Source organism: Mytilus californianus, unplaced genomic scaffold (genome assembly GCF_021869535.1).
Source record: "Mytilus californianus isolate M0D057914Y unplaced genomic scaffold, xbMytCali1.0.p SCAF_1, whole genome shotgun sequence".
Lineage (NCBI taxonomy): Eukaryota > Metazoa > Mollusca > Bivalvia > Mytilida > Mytilidae > Mytilus > Mytilus californianus.
Window position 1 is genome coordinate 131,445,974 of NW_026262581.1, and position 25,467 is coordinate 131,471,440.

Sequence of the window (25,467 nt, forward strand, 5' to 3'; positions counted from 1 at the left end):
TTAAAATTGACAACCATGCAAAAAACAATCCTGTTTCTGTATATGCTTATAAAAACACCTAACATTGAAGGAAGGTTACTTTATCTGTCTATAATAAAGGTAGATATTCTAAATAATACGTATCTCCATGATAATTATTTTTGTAGAGAACACTTTTCTAAATGAACAAAACATTATAAAATGTTTTATTTCATGATCATTAAGAAGCATCAATAGCATTGATTTATGTTCTAATTTGAATAGTGTGAAGGTCAATATGTCAGAAGATGTATATAGACTTTAAAAACATCATGTGAATAACTTTTCCTTTAGTAGAAATAGTTTGAGGGTAAAAAACATGTTACCCTACTGTGAATTGTATATAAATAATGATGGCAAGTTAATCGTTGGTATATTAATTCAGATTCATTTAAAAGCTTGCAGGTGTTTTAGGATAAAGCCTGATTTATGATCTTTTAAGAGTTTTAAACCCCTTAAATGAAACATAAATATTCTTCTACCATTCATATAAAATCTGTAGCTTTGATTGGTTTGTACTTGATTTATATCCATTTTACATTTTTTGTAGGTTTTAATATAAAATTATTTTTGCTGTGAAACTAATCATTTAAGCACTGGCACAACCTACCCCCATTGTAGCATGTTAAGAAAATAATAAATTTATGGAGAGTTATGAAAAGTAAACTTTTTATGTTTTCTTTGGATTTGTCAACTTTAATATGCGTTCCAGTTTCATTAATTGAAAAATCATTAAACTTTAGAAAGTATGTGAAGCGTTAAATGCAGTGAATGATTTTATAGTAGAAACACGGACAGGTAAAAAATTTGATTAGCTGTTTATGACGGGTAAAAATGAACTCCAGGGGTGACTTGATAAAATTGGTGTCGTGACGGACAGTGTACATATTGATCCTTCATCCCAGACATTTGTTTAGCTTTTGTGGGTTGAATAGTAATCACAATTTACACATGCTGAGTTTTATTTTCCATAGAATTTTGTATCACAGTTTTCTTGTTGTCCTGGGATGAGGACCCATTGTCATCATTTTGTGCCTGTTGTTACTTTTTGTTCTTTTCCACTGGTATCCAAGTGGTTAGTTTTAACATTTGACTTTCTAGATAGTCTTTAATGATTTCCTCTTTAAAAGAGTATTCAAACAGTTGAGAATGCCTCTGTTTAACTATCTATTTATGAATTTTGAAAAAGGTTCTGATAAAAACAAAACATATCTTCAGAAGATCAATTAATTTGTTAACAAGCTTGAAATGCCTTCCCATTTATTTACAGTAAAATTAAAGACTCAGGCAGGAAACCAACAAAATTATTTAAGTTACCAAACAGGCTACAACCAGACAGCCTATTGCTTCAGTGAGTATTTTATTTGAGGTAATCTGGTTGCATGATTTTTTTTTTTTTTTTTTTTAAATAATATTTCATATAGAAATTTTTAATATTATTACATATTAGAAAAAGTCCATATTACTTTTGAATTACTATTATTAGTTTGTCTTAAGTGAGGTGTCAAATTTTATTTTCCCTGTTTTATACCAATGACTAGAATATTTGTTGTTTATGTTTTAGATCCACAAGTACCATTTACAACCAACTCAACAGCAGCAGCAGCAGCGGCAGCCGCATATCAACAGTCATCTGTAAGTATATCATCAAATATACACCACAAAGTTTGATATCCAAGACAACTGATCAAATCATAAAACTCTTGTTTCATTATTGGTTACTCATTTCGTGTTATTAACTCAGAAACACAATTTAGTAAAAGCAACACTTGTAAAGAGGGCATGTTTTGTGGTTATGCCAAGAGAAATAGGGATGTGGTTCCAGAGTTATTTTCACTAGTTTTACACAAATTTCCCAAAGTTTCTGAAAGAATTGAGGGTGTTTAGAACCATGTAACCCTCCCGTAGGTTCCCACCTTCACAATATCCTAGGTATGCTTTTAATATTTACCATTTGATATTATATAACAGAAAAATCTAAGGAAGAAATGAGAACACATGTTAATAAAACAAAATACAGGTAAAACTAATGTTAGAAATGTGAGGGGGTCACAAAGGAATAGGGCTTTATCTTGGAGGTCAAGTGTTGTTATAATGAAAAATAGTAAAAACTCTAAATACAGTTTAACCCATTAAGGTTTAAAAAGTTGAGAAAAAATGCATTATAATTTAATGAATGTATAATACATACAGAATTTATCAGGAGGAAGATACCAAAATATAAGTATGAAAAATTTGGAAGATTGAAAATTTAGCAGACCATTGTTTCTTTGCATTGAACTGAAAGTAACCATATTTTATTTATTAAAAGCTTCATACAAAACAAATTAATTTTATCTGCATACAAAATCAAATTTTGACACAAAATAAATGTTGCCTTTTTCTCAAAATGACAAACCCTAGTTTTTCATTGTTTATGAACTGACACATATTCTATAATTTTCATTAACTTTGTGAAAATAACATTTATATGATTTCCTATTCTTCACCAGATTATTAAGTACGATAAGAATATGACTTATATAGTCGCTTTATTAAATCTATATTACATTATTTATTTGGAAAATTAAAATGATAAAAATATCAGATGTTTAAATCTTTCTGGAAAATAATTTAGTATTCATGATATTAAGAGCATCTGAATGGATTTATAAAAATTTATGTATCTTTCAAATTTATTATATGCAATAAAAATGGTAATTTTGTGTAATTTTCCACAGTTATACATTGGGAGTTTTTGACGAGTATTAAAAACCTGATTAAAATTAAAGTAATTTAATGAAAGATTAAGTGATTATATGTAAATTTGGAAGTTATGTTATATAAAATATAAATTCTTGTCATCTATAAATTTATTATTGATGAACTGAACTGACTTTCATACATACCAATAGAATTGAAGTCAGATTTTCAAATTATTAAAATTTTCATAAGAAAATTAGTAAATCATAAAAAATAATTTAAAAATGTATACATTGACCTTGTTTTATCTGATATTGAGGTGTTGGTTAACAACAGTTTTGGGAAAGTAATTAATGCAGATTTTGAAAAAGAACAAAAATGTGTGCAAATATAGATAGACATGTACAGATGTTTGGAGCCAGTTAGAAAATAGGATGGTTTGTCCCAGACAAAGGTGACCTTAGTTTTATATGTTAACTTATTTTCAACTCTTCTGTTTACTGTATAGACCCACAATTTGTTACTATTCCCTTTAATCCTTACTTTTTACTTTGCCATGAAGACCGTAAGCTTGACTCTGCTGTTTTACCCTGACTTTTTACTTTGCCATGAAGACTGTAAGCTTGACTCTGCTGTTTTACCCTGACTTTTTACTTTGCCATGAAGACTGTAAGCTTGACTCTGCTATTTTACCCTGACTTTTAACTTTGCCATGAAAACTGTAAGCTTGACTCTGATATTTTACCCTGACTTTTTACTTTGCCATGAAGACTGTAAGCTTGACTCTGCTGTTTTACCCTGACTTTTTATTGATGTTTAAGGCCTTTATAGCTTTGTCTATTCTATTTTGGATCTCAGTAATGAATGTTAAAGGTGATCTTGTACAAATACTTATGATTCTAACATAAACGAATTCTAAAATCCAGTTGTGTTGCAAATAAACATTCTTTGACTGTTCTGATCAGCTGTTAGTTTTGACTGTTCTGTTCAGCTGCTAGTTTTGACTGTTGTGTGTTGCCTCTTCTTTTTATACTTTTTTCTTAGGGCCTCAGTGTCGGTTGCTATAGTTGGACCCTATTTTGACTATTTTGTGCATGCCTTTTGAATTGACTTTTCTGGTTACTAGGTTGTAATTTTGCCTTATATTTATTCCTTCTGTTTGAGTCCTTTTCTAGATTTCTGGTGTTTATTCCCATTTGACAATCCCGACCTTCAGGCGTGAGACATACATGAAAAAGTAAACATGAAAGAGTGTTTGTTTATTGAAATAAAGAAAAAGGCATAACAAGACCTTATTTTGCTGTTATTTACATTTTGTTTCATATGTGTGTTAACATTTTTATTAAAGGAAGTAATAAGTACCATTTCAGTGTTATATTGTATGTGGTATTGAATATACAAAAAATGTATATCAGGTATTGTCCACCAGATAATATCTGGGATGGAATTCAAGAAAAAAAAAAGTGAATCATTTTGATGGTAATATAATATTTGCATTATAATGATACAAGATATACCATATCAGCATGGTTTCAATGGTTTTGATATTGGGTTTTATTTTTTCTTATATTTCCCTTTCTTTTGATGATTTTGGTATCAAAGTTTGATATTCTTTGTTTTTCAGGGTATCGATGGCTTCAGTTATAATTATCCCGGTGCGAATCCATACTACCCAAGCTATCAGCTGGCAAACAGCACGACTGCTACAGCATCACCGTCAAACTCACAAGTCTACACTTTGATGGATACCCCCACAACAACAACAGGTCAGTTTTATTATAATTTCTATCTTTTGCCTCAGAGCTTTTATTAACAAAAAACAAACTTTTGAAAGGAACATTAATACAGCAAAAGCTTTGGTAGAATTCTTGCTTATTAAACATCAATTTAGAGATAGTCTTGTCTTTAAAGAACATGTTTATGGCTTATAAAGCACCTATTATAATGGAATTTTGGATTATGTGGTACCTAATTTTGATAGTATTAGTTATAGAGCACATGCCTTGGTAGTAGTCTTCTGTATGGAGCACCTACGGTATTTAAAAGTCTTGGTACAGTATAAAAAGGATTAACAATATTTGGCATAACTTTAGTCTTTATTTTACAACTAATATTAGCATCAAAATGAACTTTTTTGCTTCAACTGAAGAATCAGTAACCATAGTACTAATATTGCTTTGACCTTGATTAAATGACTATGGTACAAACAAACTTAAAACAAAAAAAATGGTTTCACAAAATAAATTGTTTTTCTCTAGACAACATCTTTTCATAATCACTTTTCATGGATTTTAGAGGGTTTTAATATGGCAAAAATATTTAAGATTTATTCAAGAGCAAATAGTGTAATGACTTTTATCAATTGTTGAAAATCTTAATCCATTTTCCAAAACATTGTTGGTTTTTTCCCCCTGAATATTGCCATTTAACAGTTAACAAAAAATCTTTCAGTCATATTTGAATTTTCAGACCACAAAAAGAGTCATTACACAGAAATTTTACTTTTTTTAATTCTTTTAGGAAGAAATTGGTTGTAAAAATAGATGTTAAAGGAAATAGAATTAGTAATTTTTTTTCCTTCAAAAATAAAAACAGTCTATTTGAATAAAATTATTAGGTACCAGCTTTTCAGCCATGTAAGAAGAAAATACTACCCATAAGGCATTGTATGTTAATGAAAATTATTTTTATAATTGCAAAAATGTTTTTATTAATATATTTTCTTGTCTGTTATATGCTGTTAATTTACATATATTAAACATCCCTAGTTACAATGCTAGACTGTTAGATTCTGGTCATTCAACTGAAGCTTCATTTCTACTGACATTGCTTGTAAAGACTGACACAGGCTTTGACAATTACACTAACAATGAATTAGAAACGACAGGCTTTTAATAATAGCTATGTATGTGTAATCGCCAGTTTTCTATAGGTGGATGTCAATTTGATCGATGGCGTATTCTGTAGCTGGCACGAATTATTCTGTTCTATTTTTAAAAGCTTTGAAAAAAATAGACAAAATAAAGTTTCATTTAAATATTTGAGATAAGTGATAAAGTCTTTTGATAAGTTACTGTATCTTAAATAATAATTATCTTCTTTATAAAATTGTCTTTTGTGGCCTTGGGCTTTTTAACTGCCTTTCATTTTTTTTCTACTCTAACTCTGAAGAGTGTTTTAAAAATGGTGTCTGCTTCTATTTTTGTAAGATACAAGTATTTATATTTTTCATATATTTTGTTTCATAGACTTTGGCAGGTTGAATGATCAGTGAATAAATGTCCTCAGATTTATAATTTGTAAATGTGTTATGAACTTGACTTGTGTAAAAGATTCTCTAGACAAGTGTACATGTGATGTCCAGTGGTCTTGTGTAAAAGATCTTCTAGACAAGTGTACATGTGATGTCGAGTGGTCTTGTGTACCGGTATGAGAGAGTTTTAGTGTATATGTGATTTCACATGCCTTTAGTATGTAAGGTATACTAATGCCTATGTGATTTCAAGTTCCCTCTTGTAAGAGGTCCATTAGTGTATATGTGATCTCAAGTTCCCTAGTGTAAGTGGTCCGCTATTAAATATGTGATGTAAAGTTTCCTAATGTCAGTGGTCCATTATTGTATATGTGATGTCAAGTTCCCTAGTGTAAGTGGTCCGCTAGTGAATATGTGATGTCAAGTTCCATAATGTAAGTGGTCCATTAGTGAATATGTGATGTCAAGTTCCCTAGTGTAAGTGGTCCATTAGTGTTTATGCAATATCAAGTTCCCTAGTGAAAGAGGTCCACAAGTGTTTATGTGATGTCAAGTTCCCTAGTGTAAGTGGTCCATTAGTGTATATGTGATGTCAAGTTCCCTAGTGTAAGTGGTCCATTATTGTATATGTTATGTCATGTTCCCTAGTGTAATAGGTCCACTATTGCACATGTGGAGACCTTTGGTAATAATCTTTTTCTGGGAGTCTAGCGGTTATTGACTTTTTCTCTGTGAGAGTTGTGGAAATAGCTTTTTTCATTTTGACACTAGTGGTAATTTCCTTATTTTTAGGAGGCTAGTAGTAATGGCCTTATTGGCCGCTTGGAATTGCAAATAGATTCTACCATACTTCTCAGATTTTTGCACTTTTGTAATCTACTTCTTTTATATAGTATAGATTTTCTGCAATAAAAAAATGTCAATTGAATCTTACATTTTGTTTAGTTTTTGTTTATGATAATAACAATAATCACTGAATGATTTGTTTTGACTTGTGATTGTCACTCTTTTGTTCATGTTCATTCAATGAATGGCCTTAAACTTAATAAATATTTTTCTCCTTCAATTTACTTAACATTAATAGTTGATTTTGCCAGAATTTAAATGAATTATTGATGACGAGAAACCTTTAATTCTCCTGTATTGTCTAGTTGTATACACCATTCATTATTTATCGCTGACTGTAAAGTTTTCACATGCAAAAATGTAGCCCAATAACAAACTCTGGTTGACTGATTCGACCGTGTTGTTTATGTTTGTTTATCCACCGTAGATGTTCGATTCTTTCACATGATAAATCTTTTTGTCCGCTTTCCAAACATAAATTTCATGCCCAATTCTCTGACAATGTCTCTATAGTGAATTAATGGCTTAAAACAGTTTTTATTGAAACTTTTACGGTGACATAAATTTACAGATCCAACACCACTTATGGCTCAGCATTTCCTTGTCTTTAATTAAAAATGGTTGAATGGAGAAATTTTTTAAAGTAATGTTTTTCTTCTTTTAGAAAATTTGTTTGCATCATTAATTTGATTTTACGTCCTACACCCCCAAACATACAAATCTGCAATATAACTATGAGGAATTGTCCTCGAGGTTACGAATAAAAGCACAGTAAAGTAATCAATACTAAACTCCTTCTTCCTCAGATCAGTGTAGAAATGAAAAAAATCGGAAGATTTCAATTGATTTGAAATTAAACATAGTGGATATCATTTCAAATGTACATAAAAGATTGTTTTAAATATTTGTGTATTGAACTGTTGGGATATAATGTATGTGTTTTAATGACATGAAATTTCAATTTTAGTAGTAAGAAATATACCAAATATACCAAATGGTCAAAGACCTGTTGACACAAGTAAGTTATAAACCTGTTTTATCCCCACCCCCTAATAGCTACATTATTTAATGTGCTGAGCTACCCATCATACTACTAAAAAGATTTGTTGTTTATTTAACATTTTCTCCTTTGGATTCTCTTACACTGCTATCACACTCCGTATTGTAATAAACTGCCATATAAGTATCATAATAAACTAAGCTTTGTCATAGAAGTTGACAAGGGAGAACTGATGCCATGAGTATGAGCACATGAATTTAAAGAACTTTCAACATCGATGATGCAAGTGATTTTTTGTCAAGCCTTTGACATTTATGTCTCGAAAGGGAGACATAGCCATCCTAGATTCTGTTGGTGGTGTTATTTAGGTTCAGTCTGTTGTTAAAGGTTTTTTTAGACATCAGTAACTTTGTCAAACCTTCATGGGATTTTATGAAATTTGGACAGAAGCTTGTTTATGATCCAAAGACAGTATCCGAAGCAAAATTTAAAAATATTTTTATTTTTCTGTATTTTACTGATAAATGGACTTAGTTTTTAACAGTTAACATTTACAGACAGTCTGGGATTAAACTTTTTTGACGTGATAAATTTGTAAACCTTCATGGATTGTTATGAATTTTGGACAGAAGCTAATCATCAAGACCATGATATAGCATCTAAAGAGAAAGTTGGATTTTTTTTTAAAACTGTATTTTACTGATGAATGGACTCACTTTTTAAGTCAACATCACACTTTTACACTAACAGCAGCAATCACAGGCGATACACAGGGTTCCACGGAACCCCTTACGAATTTTTAATACTCAGTAGTTATTTTTGAATTTATAAAACATCATTATAACAATGGGCTTTGTCAGATAACATGGACAAGAGGAAAACTAAGATGCTGTAATGAATCCTGCATACCAGTTGCCTAGCTGGAGATTGTTTTGGATGCTTTATGCAAGTGGCCTTTTTAGTATCGCACATAGCAGACAAAATGTCAACTCGTTTGTTTTAATATTTTAATGGCTTTTAATTCTTTAATCTGTTAAGTGTTTTGAAATGTGAAAAATTCCAATGAAGAAATCAGTTATCTGTCTTGGTAGCTGTCTTAAGATAGAAAGGAAAGTGTACATGTATAATTAATCACAAAAAATATCTGTAGAATTGGCCTTGATGATATCATTTTAAATGATTATAAAATCAATACCAAAAAGGTATGCGTTAAAAAAAATGTCACACATTGAATATAGTGCCAGCTTCATGTCATGATGAACGGATGGAAATTAGTTTTCCTTGTCAGGACTCTGTGAATAATGCAAAATTTGTGTAAATAAATTCTCAGATTGTAGTCTCTTAAAAGCTTTTTTGTTCAAAAATGTCTTTCTTGAATAAAATATATTGAAATAAATTCTGAGTACAGACAGCTCATAACGTTTGGGTGTTTTAGCTATTGAAAAAAATGGAAATAGTTAGCTCTGTATATAATATGCTAGACATGTTTACTGATGATATGTCTGTTCGTAGATACAATTGGAGTTTAGGTCTCTTGTCTTCAGTGAATATTGTTGTGTTTATCAGGCTTAAAACAAAGTGTTCCCTCTATAACCACAGTGCCTCCAAAAAAACTATGTTTACATGATATGCAATATGATAAACGATATATCATTTTATACTTGAGTTTATTATGAAATATCTCAATGCATTCCATTTATTAGAATTTAGCAGTTTCCCCCTATTTCAATTGTTTACTGCCTCTTGACTATAGCCCTAGAGATCTCTATACTAGTACCCCTAATTGTCAATACATTGCTTTGATGTCCCTTTTCTTTGTAATTTCACCCCGGGTTGGACTTGCTTGTATTGTGAATAACTGTGAAGGAGATCAGCAATGCAACACTACATATTTATATGCATGAGTTTTGAGGCAAATTTGTTTTGGGGTCAGTTTTTATTGATACTGTCAAAGAATAGTTTTTACTGTAAATGCACTTATTTTAGAAGTGTTTAATTTGATTCTTTTATGGATGAAATATGTCTTCATAGAAAAGAGTTGTATTTGTTTACTATTATCATTTTATAATAAATAAATGTCTGTATGAGATAGTGTCTGTATGAGATAGTTTATTTTCAAGAGGCAATATTATGCTAAAAATTTGATAGTAAAAATATGTCAACTTGTTCGCACACTTTTATTGATTTAAAAAAAATATTTATGGACTTATGAGAGTAAAACTTATTTTTTAAGATGTAAGTACACCTATTTCCTTCGAATTGATATTGGTGCTAGTAGTATTGGTTCTCTATTTAAATTTTGTTTGTATTTGTTGTCAGTTTGTCATTAACTTTTTAAATGAAATTGATACTGTACTTTTATAACAGAAACCTGTAAATTTACTAGAAAACAATTTAGAATACTACATGTTATGTTATTGATACTGAAGCCTTGAAACATTAATTTTTAAGGCAATTTTCTGGAAAATGTCAATACAATAGTCCCATTTTAAGATTTCAATAATATATCCTATTTTAAAAATTCAAGTGATTTGAATCATGTTCCTTGCCACTGGTGTAAGTTAAGCCAAGTTATTCTATTGTGTTTACAGCAGAAATATAATCTGCAATGTCAGTGGGTCATTGAAACAGACCTAAATGCAAGATACAAAATAATTCTCATTTCATTGGCTCACAAATATATGGAAAGTTTATATGACAGGACAAATACAATTCTACATGTATTAGTATCAGACATGATTTTCTTAAACTTTAAAACTGATTAAAGTGGGTTTTTTTCCTTCATCAATACAAAAATATGGCATGTGATGAATATAGTGTAACTAGCTTGAAAAGGTTTGTATTGTATGACTTATCTTCAATTTTAATTATTAAGAGGGTTTTTTCTTATCTGATCAAAAATCATCTGTAGAATCTGAATTTCTAGTTTATAATGGACTTAAGAAGTCTGACTGCTAAAGTCATTCTCCTTTAAATTGGAAAATGCAATAATATTAGTACATGAAATTTTATTTTTATTTTTTTTTGCTTCAAAGCAGGGGAGCATATATCTGAGTTAACAGAGACCTTCAAGCTAAATTCAATAGTTTTCATTAAAACTCAATACATATATTCACATTTTTTTGGTGATTTTTCATTAAAACTCAAAATACATGTATTCACAGTTTTTTGATATTTCATTTAAACTCAATACATGTATTCACATTTTTGTGATTTGTCATTAAAACTCAATACATGTATTCACATTTTTGTAATTTCATTAAAACTGAATACACATTCCACATTTTTGTGATTTGTCATTAAAACTCAATTCATGTATTCACATTTTTTACCATTTCTCTTTTCACAAGCTGATACCTAATATTCATAGTTTGCACTTCCTTTAGGTAAACAGCAATATTCATGTTTTTTTCTCTTTTCTATTTTTTGAGAATTAATATCTCTGTGTTTTTTTTTCAGCTGATCCTCAGTATTCTTCACAGATCCCAAGTCCCTCACCTCCATTATCATCTACAAATAGCACAAGTAAGTAGATTCTTAACTTATATCAACAAACATTATAAAATAAACTTTGTAAATTTGCCTTCAGATTTATCTACATGCAATCAAACCAGAAGGTATTGTTTAGTAAAATAAAATGTTTATAAAAAAAATCTTTTATGTTCGTTTCACTTTTATGCAAATGTTAAACTTGGAACTCGAAATGGCATCTTAATTAGAATATTTTGTATTATAGAGAGAAGAAGTGGTAGTCGAGCAGGCAGAAGAACAAATCCTTCACCTGGACCTGAGTCTGATTTAGAACGTGTATTTGTGTGGGATTTAGACGAGACAATTATTATATTTCATTCATTACTAACAGGAGTGTATGCACAACGATATGGAAAGGTGAGTAAATCTTCAATGTTGTTGTTTGGGACAAATTTTTTGCATGTATAGTTGGATAGACATATATTTCTGTATCAGTTTGAATCACTCCAGGCTTTTGTTTGACTTCAGAAGTCATACCTTCAGTGGTGCTTGTTTGAGTTTTTTGTCTATTGCTGCCATACAAATTTCATACTCTTTGGAAAGTTTAGAGGGAATTTGTACTATCCTGATCATAGGTTTTAGTATCTTTTATTTTTTAAAGGCATTGTGAATATTTTTGTTGTAAAAGAGATGCATATGAAGGTTTTTGTTTTTATACACTCGTCAATTTTTGACGGGACGTATTATGGTATACAAATGTCCGTCTGTCCGTCTGTCTGTCCGGCGTAAACATGTCGCACCGTAACTTGAGAATGACTTATCCAAATTTCATGAAACTTAACATAGTTGTTTCTTATGATGGTCAAACGATCTGTATACTTTTTGGTGAAAATAAGATTAAAACTTTTTGAGTTACGGGACTTAGTAACTAAAACAGGTGTGTGTTTTTTTTCACATGTCGCGCTGTATCTCAAAAAAATTTATGATTATTGCTTAAAACTTTACACACTTCTTAGTTATATTAATCTTAAGATCTGTATACTTTTTGGTGATGATTCAAAATTTTAATTTAGAGATATTGAGTATTTTGTTAAAAAAGGGGGAGGGGTTATTCACATGTCGCGCCGTATCTCAAAAACAGTTTATGATTATTGCTTAAAACTTTACACACTTCTTAGTTATATTAACCTTAAGATCTGTATACTTTTTGGTGGTGATTCAAAATTTTATTTTTGAGTTATTGAGTATTTTGTAAAAAAAGGGGGAGGGGTTTTTCACATGTCGCGCCGTATCTCAAAAACGATTTATGATTATTGCTTAAAATTTTACACACTTCTTAGTTATATTAATCTTAAGATCTGTATACTTTTTGGTTTTGATTCAAAATTTTATTTTTGAGATATTGATTTTTTTTTTTTTAAAGGGGGGTTTTCACATGTCGCGGTTATCTCAAAAACGATTTATGATTATTGCTTAAAATTTTACACACTTTTTAGTTATATTAATCTAAAGATCTGTATACTTTTTGGTTATGATTCAAAATTTTATTTTAGAGATATTGAGTTTTTTGTTAAAAAAAAAGGGGGTTTTCGCATGTCACGCCGTATGTCAGAAACTATTTATGCTTATTGCATAAAAATTCACACACAAGATGACGGGCGTATCATGCGCTTATGGCGCAGCTGTTTATTAATATTTGCTTGACATACTCACCCTGTTTTCCTTCTCTAAAGTGTTTGCTATCATTAGAAACATCATAAAACATTTTAATGTTTAAATATGTTTCATTTAGATCGGAGTTCTAGTTTTTGTTCTGTTTAAAAAAACCTTGAATTAGTATTTTTACAATTATAGATTTTTTTTTATCAAATATGACAATAATTATGGATTTCCAGATCAAAATGATCATTCTTTTATTCTAATTCCTAAACAAAATAGAGCAAAAAGGTATGACTCAAATATTTTAACAAATTATGCTTGATCCTTCGAGCAATAATGGGCAGAGAAAATGTTTGTCAATATAACTGTAATCATTTAATGACTTTCAATATTTAAACAAGTGCCGTTTCCTACGATTGTTGAAAATAACATAGTACCCATGAGACTTTTTGTACCTCAATCTCCATAATAATTGTCGATTAGAGGTTGTTACCTTTATTGTTTATTTGCTTTTTTAATCTCGGCTATTGTCTGGCCTTCATGCCTGGAACCTTTGATGTATTTGTTGTTACTTTTAATGCTTTCTGTTTTCCATTCCTACAATTCTGTATTGCTTCAAAGTTAATGTATTTGAATAAGGCCATTATCGTAAAGATCTGCTACAAAATATAATTCATAGATTTGTTATTTACACATTTTCAAGAGAAGGACAATATATAAATGACATTATTTACTAGTCAGTGGGAATTTACCAATTTCTGAAATGTCTGCAATTATTTCCCTCTATATCAAGATTAAAATGGACTACATACTATTACATAAAATCCTAAGTATTTAAAAAAAAAAACCAATGACAATGTTTTAAGTGCTCTTATGGGTCAGTTATTGAAAAGTGTAGATACATAGTCTTCATTCTCCATCACATTGGAAGAACTAGAAGATATTTATCTTATTCAGAAAACTGTGACACGTTTTAAGGAGTTGGAGGTGTTTTGAAGGGAGTGCTTTGTTGATTGGCATAACCCTCTTCGTCACTACATCTGTCATATCTTAAATTATACTTCAAGGATGAAATACCTCCTCTATACAATCTAGAATTGCTAGTGGACAGTCCATCAATACAATATATGTAACTTACTGGATTTGAACTTCAGCAGAGGTATTTACTTATTTCCCACCTTGTAGCTTTCTGCCAAACAATATGCTAAATATGTACACTTTCACCGCTAATCTTTGGTGTTGTCTCATATTATAATTTGAGTTATAAGTATGGTGGTAGATCACCACATGAGATTTACGTTTTGATGGAAGACAGACACAACTCTTGATTAAAAACAATATTCAGTACAAGATTGTAATATTTTCTTTTCGCCATCTGTCATAATTACAAATTTTGTTCCTCAGGAAAAACAAACAAGGTTTTATCTACAGATTGTTTGTATATTATTTGTGACAACCAGCAGCTGTTCCATGTTCTTATCTCCCTTTGTAGAACTCTTCAGTTAATTTTCACAATTCTCACTTTATCACATGCTAATCTTGATGTGACTATTGATATTATGATAGATAGTTGAGGAATTATAAATATTATTGGGTATTGAAAGTTTTCTGAGAGCGGAGGAACAACAATCAAAGGGTATGAGAGTAAACAAAGTTAGCATGATCTTAAAGATCTGGTCAACTGTTTTGTTGTGAATGATAAGTTCTGTTTCACTGGGTACCAGTTTGCACTCTTTTTACAATATTCTAGTTTGGAAGTCTTCATTAGGTTTTCTGACCTAACAGGACCCTTATCAGTAGTCAAGGTTATAATAAACATCCCTGTAGTTGATGTAAAAAATATCATGAATCTAAAATCGTAAAAAAAAAAAACGGTTTGAAATGAAATTATGTCTGAGTTAGAGAGCAATGGTTCTTAAAGTTTGGAAGATTTAGTAAACTCAGTTCATAATTGATATAATAATCAATGCCAATATATAAATATGTTAGAACTGAGATTGATTAGAAGTATCAGTAGATATCACTAATCATCTTAATTGATCATTGCTAGATATAAACATTAAATGAACTTAGGAATTCTATACAACATTTTCATCATTCTAAAGTGTCATGACTTAAATTGAATTAATCCTAATGTGGAAATGAGGACGTGGTCCAAAATATGAGTTATGTATTTAAATTGAATAAATATTTAATTGTTAGGATTCAGCATGAAACATTTACAACCAATAAATATGTCAAAAACTGGAGTAATTGGTACCATTTTATATATTTTCTAATTTTATTTAACAAGCTATGCCACATTTTTATTAGTCATGATTTTAACAGAAAACGTTTAAATAGTATTTCCCTTTTTGATTAGCTCAATTATGTCAATGTGGTAAAAAAAAGAATTTTCTAATCAAATATTACAGAATTATTTCTTGTACTAATCGCTTTTATCAAGTTTGTTGTCTGCTTGTTTTAGATAAATAGTGTTGTATCTATGATAGAAAGCTTTCAGAAATTTAGTACAAAATCTAATTATAGCATCTTGTTCACATACAGAAATCTCCTGTAATTTCTGTTTATGGCTCTATAGAAAGACACTTATTTGTTAAATTGACAGAAATTGCAATTCTCTTTAGATTTCGTTAACAACATGTCCACCGATTAGCAACCAGATTGTCAAAACCACAAATGGATTCTATAGATGGTAAATGGCAGACCAGTCCGCCAGAATTATCACCAATAAAAATAATTACCTAGAAAATCTTTTATAGAATAAATGATAAAATTTTATCATAAACTTTCATCAGTTTAAATGATGTTAATTTATTGATAGTCTATCATCAAAGTTTTGGGGAATAAAAGATTTTCATTAATTGGTCTAATTATATTGTGTAAATATAAACTGTTCAAAGTATTTAACCAATTCAGTGCCATTATTATGTTATGTCATTGAACAATATCAAATTACGTTTAAAAGCTCCGACTTCATGTAATTAAAGAGTCAGTTTCTATTACATGGCGTTCTCCGTAAATTATTTAAAATTCAACTTTGAAAATTATTTTTTTAAATTGAATCTTCATTGATATAAGAAACAAAACTTGCACTACAGTATGTATTCGTATTCAGCGGATGGGACATGATTTTGTTTTTCACTGAAAGGTGGGGTGTTGAGCATCTAGGGAAAGCAAATATATGAAGTCAACAATTCATAACAGAAATCGAAGTGAAATTGAAGAACACTTTTGCATGATAAATCAATTTTGTGTCTGCATTATATTAATGTAAATATATTAACTATATTATACAGGAAAATGAAATCAAACTCCCAACTGAAAAGGTTTATATGCCTGTTACTTTTTGTTATTAAAAACAAATAATAATAAAAATTAGATGTGCTCTGTATTTTTATGTAATCACTCATATAAAGTCTAAAGTTTTTCTTATGTCTTTCATTTTTAAAGGTTTTATTGTTTAATTAAGATATGACAAAAACTGTAGAAGGAAAGAGCTATCTGAGATTTATTTAGATTATATAGATTTCATATATATCCCTTTTGATATACTGGGTTATATTGTAACTACTATCCATAAAAAAATAAAAATATACATATCCATGTATAGCAGTTCATTTTAATAAAAGAACTTATGTTATTAACTAAAAACAACAACAGTCCAAAAACGTTGGCCTTTACTAATTAAGTTGGGTTTAGAAATAATTGACAATTGATTAAAATCTGTCAGTTAGTAATTATATTGATAATGTAGCCTCTCAGGACATTGTTAGTGTCATACTCAACGACTGAAGGAGCGCCACACGATGTCTTCTTATCCCCAAGACAAGAGTGTTCTCAGTAAAGAAAAGAGCATTTGTATAGCTCCTTCAAATATAATAGCTAAAGCTGTTATTATGGAGTAGAGACATGGTACTATATGAAACATTGCTGTAGTGTGGCTCTTAGAACTTTATGACACTTGTTTGTTTACAATTAACTCAATGATATCAAATTTGATAAAGCTGCAAACAGTAGCTAATTCTAAATTAGAGACATATTGGGAAAAAAATGTAAAATAGCTGTCAAAAAAATATAAACAAAATGTATTTAAAATTTCTAAGCAGCATTTCATTCAAATTTTTTCTCCATTGAGTCTTCAATTGTAATATAGTTTGAAAATTTTACCTGTCATGAAGTTAGTATAAATTTGAAGGAGACCAAGGACACATGAAAAAATAGAATCCTTTATATGTATGTCGAGATGTGATATGATTGCCAATGAGACAATTATTCATATAATTATAATATAATAATAATAAAATTGAGAATGGAAAAGGGGAATGTGTCAAAGAGCAGAAAACAGTCCAAGGCCTCTAATGGGTCTTCAAAACAGCGAGAAAATCCCACACTCGGAGGCAGGCTTCAGCTGGCCCCTAAATAAAAATGTGTACTAGACAGAGAAAATGGACGTCACACTAAACTAAAATATAGTTCAAATGACATGGACGTTATGTTTACTAAGTCTACATGAAAGATGAGAAGTAAATTATGTGTTTTAACATATTAGAAAATTGATTTTGGCCACAAAAATTTTAGAGCTGAATTTTTAATTTTTTTCAGGATCCACAACAAACAGTACAGTTAGGATTACGGATGGAAGAAATGATATTTAATTTAGCAGATACACATTTATTTTTTAATGATTTAGAGGTACGTGACCATATAAATATATTTATAGAGTGTTTAAAAACATACTGTACACATCTGATCATTTCTTTTATATGGTAGAAAATTTACTACAGACATTTATAGCTATATATTGGTATTGGTTTTCATAAACTCATTTATGGTTATTTAGCTTGAATGCACTTCAAACTACTAGAAGAGGCTCACTTCCTCTTTTTTTTTTTAAAGAACTCCTTTGCAGGTTGCAGTCCAAAGTTGTTTACATGATAAGTGTTGGTGCCAATGTAAAGTATTGGAATTAAGTGATTAGTACTGATAGCTGAAATCCCTTCTGATTTTATTTGGTATTTTACAGACAAGCTACTTAACATTTTAAATAAAGCTGACCTATTGATGGACCCCCTGTCTAGGGAATATGGAACACTTCCAGTGACATATTTGATAAATATCTAGAAATTAATTAATATTTCTGAAATCCCTTTGGGGAACACATGCCCAAGTCCATGTACAATGATTGAATCAGTAGCTTATTTGGAATAATTTTCTGACTTCATTTCTACGATGAACATATCTATAATGTTTAAGATTACTTTGAAACCTGTAGATGTTCAGTCCAAACTTGATGTTTTTAAACATCTGTTAGGCCAAGTATGTATTTGGAATCTATGCTTTGTTTCCATTGCTCTTTAAATGGTAAATTTCATTTCTTTGGTGAAAGATAATCAGATAGTTTGTACACAAATAAACAGCTCATATATCTAGATTATTTATAATAAACTATAAAACTACATCAAAATAATAGAAATTTTATTAAAACGTAGTGATCTGTAGCCTCGATACACACTATCAATAAACTGAATTTCTGATTATTGAGTTTTAATAAATTGCTCTGTTTTTAGGTGAATTAATAACATTAAAAAGTGGCAGCTTTTTTATTACACTTTGGTAGTTCTCTGTCTAATTTACTCTCCATATGTTTAATAGAAAATACCCCCAAAAAATAAAATTGTAAAAAAATGATATTGAAATGTTTTTACTGTCTGCGTTAGTGACACTCAGTACAAAAGGGAGAAGATTTAAATTCACATCAAAGTAATTGATTTAGGCGCTTATCATATTTAGAATGTGTTCCATACTTAAAATGTAAATGAATTCCTCCTTCCATTCTATGGCAAATCTCGCCTTAGGTAATGTCATAATGACAAAGTGTAAACATTAACCAAGATAATTGCTCCATGGAATTCTCCGTCTTTTGTCAGTACAGGAAATATTGTTACAGGTCCAAACGTATGGAGGAAATTAGGATGAGCAGATTCCCCCTTAAAGAGAAAAATATAACATTTACCCCTAAGCTTGTCATATTCGTAGAATTAAATGGAAATTTATTCTGATTTGAAATCTTTTACGACAAAACTGGTTACAAATAAGAAAAGGAAATATTAATTTGTTCTACAAATCATTATTTACGTTGAAAAAGATGGTTGTGTTTTTTATTAGAACCCTGAAGTTAAAATTGATTTTCCCTTTAGATTTCATCTAGACTATAGTGAAAGAAAAAAAACCGCTAAATATTTAAAAAAAAAATTTGTTATTCATTTATTGATAAAATTACTGAGTAACTTTAGAAATAATGTCATGTACTCAAGTTATCAATTTTATATTTGAGAATGTATTTCATTTCCTGTGGAACTGTCATTTTATAGAGTATATTTGTAACATATTTTAAATAACAGTTTCAATTAATTTGTAGGAAAAACACATTCAGAGAAAGATTGCTATTTCAAAAGATTCTGTCAATGTCATCTCTAAACAATAATGTCAGCGCTATGCCGTCACAAAATATATGGACTTTAAAGCACATAAAATCGTCACTTTAACAAAGAATTTAAGGAGTAAAAATGTTTTACTGTGTCAAATATATAATTATTTGTTGGTTGACTGAGTATTTTGTCTATTGACAGGAATGCGACCAAGTCCACATTGATGATGTGTCATCTGATGACAATGGACAAGATTTGAGGTAAATTCAGGTCAACATTAGGGTTTATTAGAAGTCAAACTGGGAACATGGACAGATAGAGGGTCTGATGGGAATAGTTACACAGGGACCATAGAAGTAGGGGGAAAGGAGGTGTCTGAGCTTTAACAGTTAATTAATTTTTTTATTGTCCAGTTCCTTCCTGCTTAGGTAAAATGATGTGAAAAAAATTTATTGTTTGAACAGTAAGTATGAGGTAGTTTTCTAAGATAAGTGAACAATGGGGTTCTTTAAAATGTGAGATAGGGTTCTGAGAAATTTTTAAAAGTTTAATTCCCAATATCAAGTACATCTACTGCATAAATCTCCTTTCGGAAAAGAAAAACTTTGTCGATATCAATTTTATCCATAGAATTCACAGACTTACATGACAAAGATAGATGTATGTCAAGAAATTAGAAAACAAACTTTCTCAAAATGCGTGGTATTTTGCATGGTATAAAGACACTGTTGATTTTTGTCATGGATAATTCTATGCTGGTGACATCAGTTTATCATATACCAATAAATGTCTGTTTGGCGCGATGGGATATGCTACCGTATAAATCATTTTCTATTTGTGGTTATTGGATAGATTAATAGATTACGAAGATGATGAATTTTTTGACATGACAACATGAATTAAATGGGAAATGCCAGAGAGAATCCTATTGTATACATTTGAATAAGTGATAGATTCATATACCCATCAGTTCTACCAAGTCACGGTCAGGTGATCTGGAGAATATTTTCACAATTGTAAAGTTTACTTTTTATTTATGAGTTATCATTTATGGACCAATAAACCATAATTCATTAAATTTTAATATCAATTTAGATCATTAGAAAGCTATAAATTGTTGGTTGATATTTAAAAAGTTGGTTTTTATTCCATGTATAATTGTCTAATACTAAAATAAGAGGCGAACTGTCACAATTATTTTACTGATGATTGGAGCTTTATTTGCCCCTTGGGACGTTTTTATCTCCATTTTTTTTTTATCATGTTGATGATTTGAATCTATGAATTTGAATATCATAAAGGGTAAGAGATTCTAGGCTTAAATCAATGTTTAAAACTGACGGATCACACTTTGTCACCTATTTATTAGTATTCGCTTGTATGAATGGTCAATGTATTATTTTCAAATGATTATTATAACAATTTAAAATAATACCGTAAAAAAAAGATGAGTTTATAACTTTAAGGCAATTCTGTATAACTTCTATAGCCTATAAAGTAAGATTTTGTTATGCCTGTATATTTTGGATACACAAGTTATTTTCTCAAACTTTTAAGTTACTGTTTACAATTCTTAGTAACAAAGGAAGAATTAAAGCTGAAAAAGGAACTTTAATGAAGACAAAAGAGGAAGAATTTCTTTCATTCTGACTTAGTTTTCTGGAATTCCTTTTGATCACTAGTGTTTAAGATGCAGATGCAGCTAAAATTATGCATCATGTAAATTTTGATAAGAATAAAGTAATTTCTTGACATGTCAGGTTCCAGTTAAAATTTATTGAGCTATAAATCGTTACAAATCATGATGACCCTCCTTAGCTTGATTAACGAAATCAACATGATTAATTCTTTCACACTTTTTGATAAAAACATTTCAGAAAACATAAAAAGCTTCCTCTTTGATGTTGATAACACTACTTTGAGAGGTTAACTTTTAAGAGATAAGGATCTTTCCTCCCAATATATCTTGTTTTATAAGTTGGTTTTGAGATGGATTATATCATCGACATAGGCAGGTGTCCATACTAAACTCATAATAATGCTAAAAAACATTCAACCTGTTCTTTAATTTTTAAAATTTTATGACATTTCAAGAAAAAATGAAGGATTATAAATAATCTTGAAAACAGATGAAGGTGTATTTTTTTCTGCCTTGGATTTGATTGAAGGTTTCATTTAAAACCCTTAGATGTGAATTTGGACAGGTTTATTATCATTGTTTTACAGTAGTATCAGTAATATACTGATTAAGAAAATGTTTGAAAAAAGTAATTAAGTAAATTGTTATTTTAAAATTAAAAAAATACTTGACTCTTCGTGCATTTCTTAGTCATAACTGTTTTAACTAGCTGTAAAGCTGGACATTGTGTACATATTTTGCCAAGGCATTTTATTATGTAATAGCTTTCAAACAGTTAATGAAACACAATCCACATTCCACTGTTTTATGTTTTATTTTCCTGTAATAACCAGAGGCCCATTATTATCAATAATGTGCTATAGTTCCTGTCAATATACTACAAATAATTTCGCAAACAATAATCATTGTGCCCTTTACTGTATGCTATAGCACTACAACAAACCATATTTTTTTCATTTGTACAGTTTTGCTGTAGATACATATATTTTTATAATACTCTTTTATTGTCTTTTTTCTAGTGGATACAATTTTGCTGTAGATGGTTTCCATGCAGCAGCAACTAACCCTAATGTATTAGCCGGGATGAGGGGTGGTGTAGATTGGATGAGGAAATTAGCATTTAGATATAGGAGGATAAAGGAAATATATAATAGTTACAGAAATAATGTTGGAGGTAAATAGAATTAATTTTTCTTTGCCTCATTCTACTCTAGGAAGTGGGATTCTGATTAATACACCTAATACTAATTCAAAGTTGATTCAAACTTTATATGAATGATAATGTAAGCTTGCCATACAAGGAATCTCTATCATGCTTACCTTTAAAAAGGTTACAAGATTAGCATATAAAGATCAGAAGGGTTCAAAGATCAGCTTTTAATAGCATTTTAATAGATTTTTTTCTATTTTTGGGAATTAGTTATCCAAAACCCTTTCCCTCTCTTGTAGAAAGTTCAATTACACAAAAGTAAATTACGGTTATACTATTTTAACAAATTTTATATTCCAATTCTGATTATAATGATAATGAATATGAGTTATGTCACACTCATGTTTAAAAAGAAAACCAACCAAATATATTAGTACAAGCTTTCAAAAGATGTAATGGGTGTTTTGTTCTACAGGTTTAATTGGTCAACAGAAACGAGACAATTGGTTACAAGTACGGCAAGATATTGAAACCTTAACTGACAACTGGCTCACACTAGCATTAAAATGCTTACAGATTATAAATTCAAGGTAGGGACATCAAAATGCCTTCATTTGTAAATTCCATGTAAAATATAATGGTTTACTTTTATAAATTGTAACTTGGATGGAGAGTTGTCTCATTGGCACTCATACCACAGCTTCCTATATCTATATAAAAGCTTGAAAAAAGTTCACAGACTGTAAGTTTAAGGTACAAACAGCAGACATTAGGTTGGCATTATTATTAAATGGATTATAGACTGTTGTTCAAGGTGTTAAATGTGACTGGTTCTAATATGAAATTGATGACTAATGATAACATCAGAATGTACATGCATTCTAGGGATTGCTTTAATGTTTGTATTTGAGAGTACATATTTAATACTGTTGTTTGTATTTGAGAGTACATATTTGATACTGTTGTTTGTATTTGAGAGTACATATTTAATACTGTTGTTTGTATTTGAGAGTACATATTTGATACTGTTGTTTGTATTTGAGAGTACATATTTGATACTGTTGTTTGTATTTGAGAGTACATATTTGATACTGTTGTTTGTATTTGAGAGTACATATTTGATACTGTTGTTTGTATTTGAGAGTACATATTTGATACTGTTGTTTGTATTTGAGAGTACATATTTGATACTGTTGTTTGTATTTGAGAGTATATATTTGATACTGTTGTTTCATTTATTTTAGTCGTTTTCTTCAAGTAACTTCTTGTTTCAAACAACTGACGTGAATTCATATCTGTTTCCTTAACTTTTGTAAAGGCAAGTTAGACCGAGTACAAATCTATATGACTGATTCCTAAACTTTTGTAAAGGCAAGTTAGACTGAGTACAAATCTATATGACTGATTCCTTAACTTTTGTAAAGGCAAGTTAGACTGAGTACAAATCTATATGACTGATTCCTTAACTTTTGTAAAGGCAAGTTAGACTGAGTACAAATCTATATGAATGATTCTTTAACTTTTGTAAAGGCAAGTTAGACTGAGTACAAATCTATATGACTGATTCCTTAACTTTTGTAAAGGCAAGTTAGACTGAGTACAAATCTATATGAATGTTTCCTTAACTTTTGTAAAGGCAAGTTAGACCGAGTACAAATCTATATGACTGATTCCTAAACTTTTGTAAAGGCAAGTTAGACTGAGTACAAATCTATATGAATGATTCCTTAACTTTTGTAAAGGCAAGTTAGACTGAGTACAAATCTATATGAATGATTCCTTAACTTTTGTAAAGGCAAGTTAGACTGAGTACAAATCTATATGAATGATTCCTTAACTTTTGTAAAGGCAAGTTAGACTGAGTACAAATCTATATGACTGATTCCTTAACTTTTGTAAAGACAAGTTAGACTGAGTACATATCTATATGACTGATTCCTAAACTTTTGTAAAGGCAAGTTAGACTGAGTACAAATCTATATGACTGATTCCTTAACTTTTGTAAAGGCAAATTAGACTGAGTTCATATCTATATGACTGATTCCTTAACTCATTATTTACTGTTTTTACAACATTCCTAACTGATTAGCTATTTCTTTGTTAAGAGTCATGGTAATCATTAGGAACAAGTACCAGACTGGTTCCCTTACTGATTCTTTTACTTTCCAGGTCAAACTGTGTTAATGTACTAGTCACAACCACACAACTGGTTCCAGCTTTAGCTAAAGTTTTATTATATGGTCTTGGAGGTGTGTTCAATATAGAAAATGTTTACAGTGCTACAAAAATAGGTAAGTGACCACATTTATTATTGGAATCCAATCTTTGTTGTTTGTGGCAATCTTTGGTAAATGCCATTTTAAAGCCTTCTGACTTCAGGTACTCTGGATTCATTATTATTCATTGGATATTATTCTTAGATTTTGTGGTTACCCGGGAACCACGAATTCCAAGGTTTAACAAATTACTAATTTTCTATAGGAATTTATGCAGACTTTGGCAAAACCACGAAATCAAATATCCACGAAAATGCAAGTTTTCCTCAATCCACGAAAATTGGTTCCCACGAAAATAAATGAATCCACAGTATCTGAAATAAATTTGACCAAATGATTTTTGAAAAGCAAAAAAAAAAAAGAAGTCAATAATGGCCAAAAAAATAGGACAAATTTCATGTAGTACATTTTCTGGGAGAATTTTAGCAGAATTTTATTGTTTACATTACACTTGTTGAAAATATAGTTGATAACCACAGACTTTTGGAATCAAAAATATTGGACCTCGATTTTAATTTTTGTCTGGATGTCTTAAAAGCTGTTTGTTACATATCAATAGGAAGTATGTATATATTTGGGTATAAGAAATAATTGACTTAATGAATAAAAAAGAATTGGAGAAAAATGTGTACCTCACAAACTTTAACAGTATGAAATTTTTGTGCTCTTATTCAGAATCAGACAAAGTTCACATGCATTACAAGCTTATTTCATTCTTTTATAAAAGGATCACACATGACAGTGTAGCATTAACACCATTTGTATAATATTTTATAGTATGCATATTATAAAATTGAGGAAAAAATGCCAGCAATAGGTACAAAAAAGCACTTCACAAACTATGAATTTTTTGTCAATAAAAGATAACATAAGTTTATCAGTAAGAATCAGCTTAGAAGTATGAAAGTACACCTGTTTCTTAATATATTGTAGGAAAAGATAGTTGTTTTGACAGAATAGTTGCAAGATTTGGCAGGAAGTGTACATATGTTGTCGTTGGTGACGGCCGTGATGAAGAACAAGCATCAAAACAAGTAAGTAA

General features: G+C 29.8%; 1 protein-coding gene across 3 annotated transcripts in view; it reads left to right on the forward strand.

Annotated features, from left to right (window-relative positions):
• The window catches only part of LOC127734496 (eyes absent homolog 1-like), a 118,705-nt gene that overhangs the window by 88,957 nt on the left and 4,281 nt on the right, over positions 1 to 25,467 (forward strand). For 2 of the 3 annotated variants that reach the window (XM_052244396.1, XM_052244406.1), the window contains 12 exons: positions 1,289 to 1,369; positions 1,583 to 1,653; positions 4,325 to 4,466; positions 7,767 to 7,817; positions 11,259 to 11,324; positions 11,536 to 11,687; positions 17,535 to 17,624; positions 19,562 to 19,620; positions 22,019 to 22,173; positions 22,625 to 22,739; positions 24,319 to 24,440; positions 25,359 to 25,459. In XM_052244396.1, the coding sequence (XP_052100356.1) occupies positions 1,289 to 1,369; positions 1,583 to 1,653; positions 4,325 to 4,466; positions 7,767 to 7,817; positions 11,259 to 11,324; positions 11,536 to 11,687; positions 17,535 to 17,624; positions 19,562 to 19,620; positions 22,019 to 22,173; positions 22,625 to 22,739; positions 24,319 to 24,440; positions 25,359 to 25,459 (1,205 nt within the window). The remainder of the gene's footprint in view (positions 1 to 1,288; positions 1,370 to 1,582; positions 1,654 to 4,324; positions 4,467 to 7,766; positions 7,818 to 11,258; positions 11,325 to 11,535; positions 11,688 to 17,534; positions 17,625 to 19,561; positions 19,621 to 22,018; positions 22,174 to 22,624; positions 22,740 to 24,318; positions 24,441 to 25,358; positions 25,460 to 25,467) is intronic. The other variant, XM_052244415.1, reaches the window with a different exon arrangement.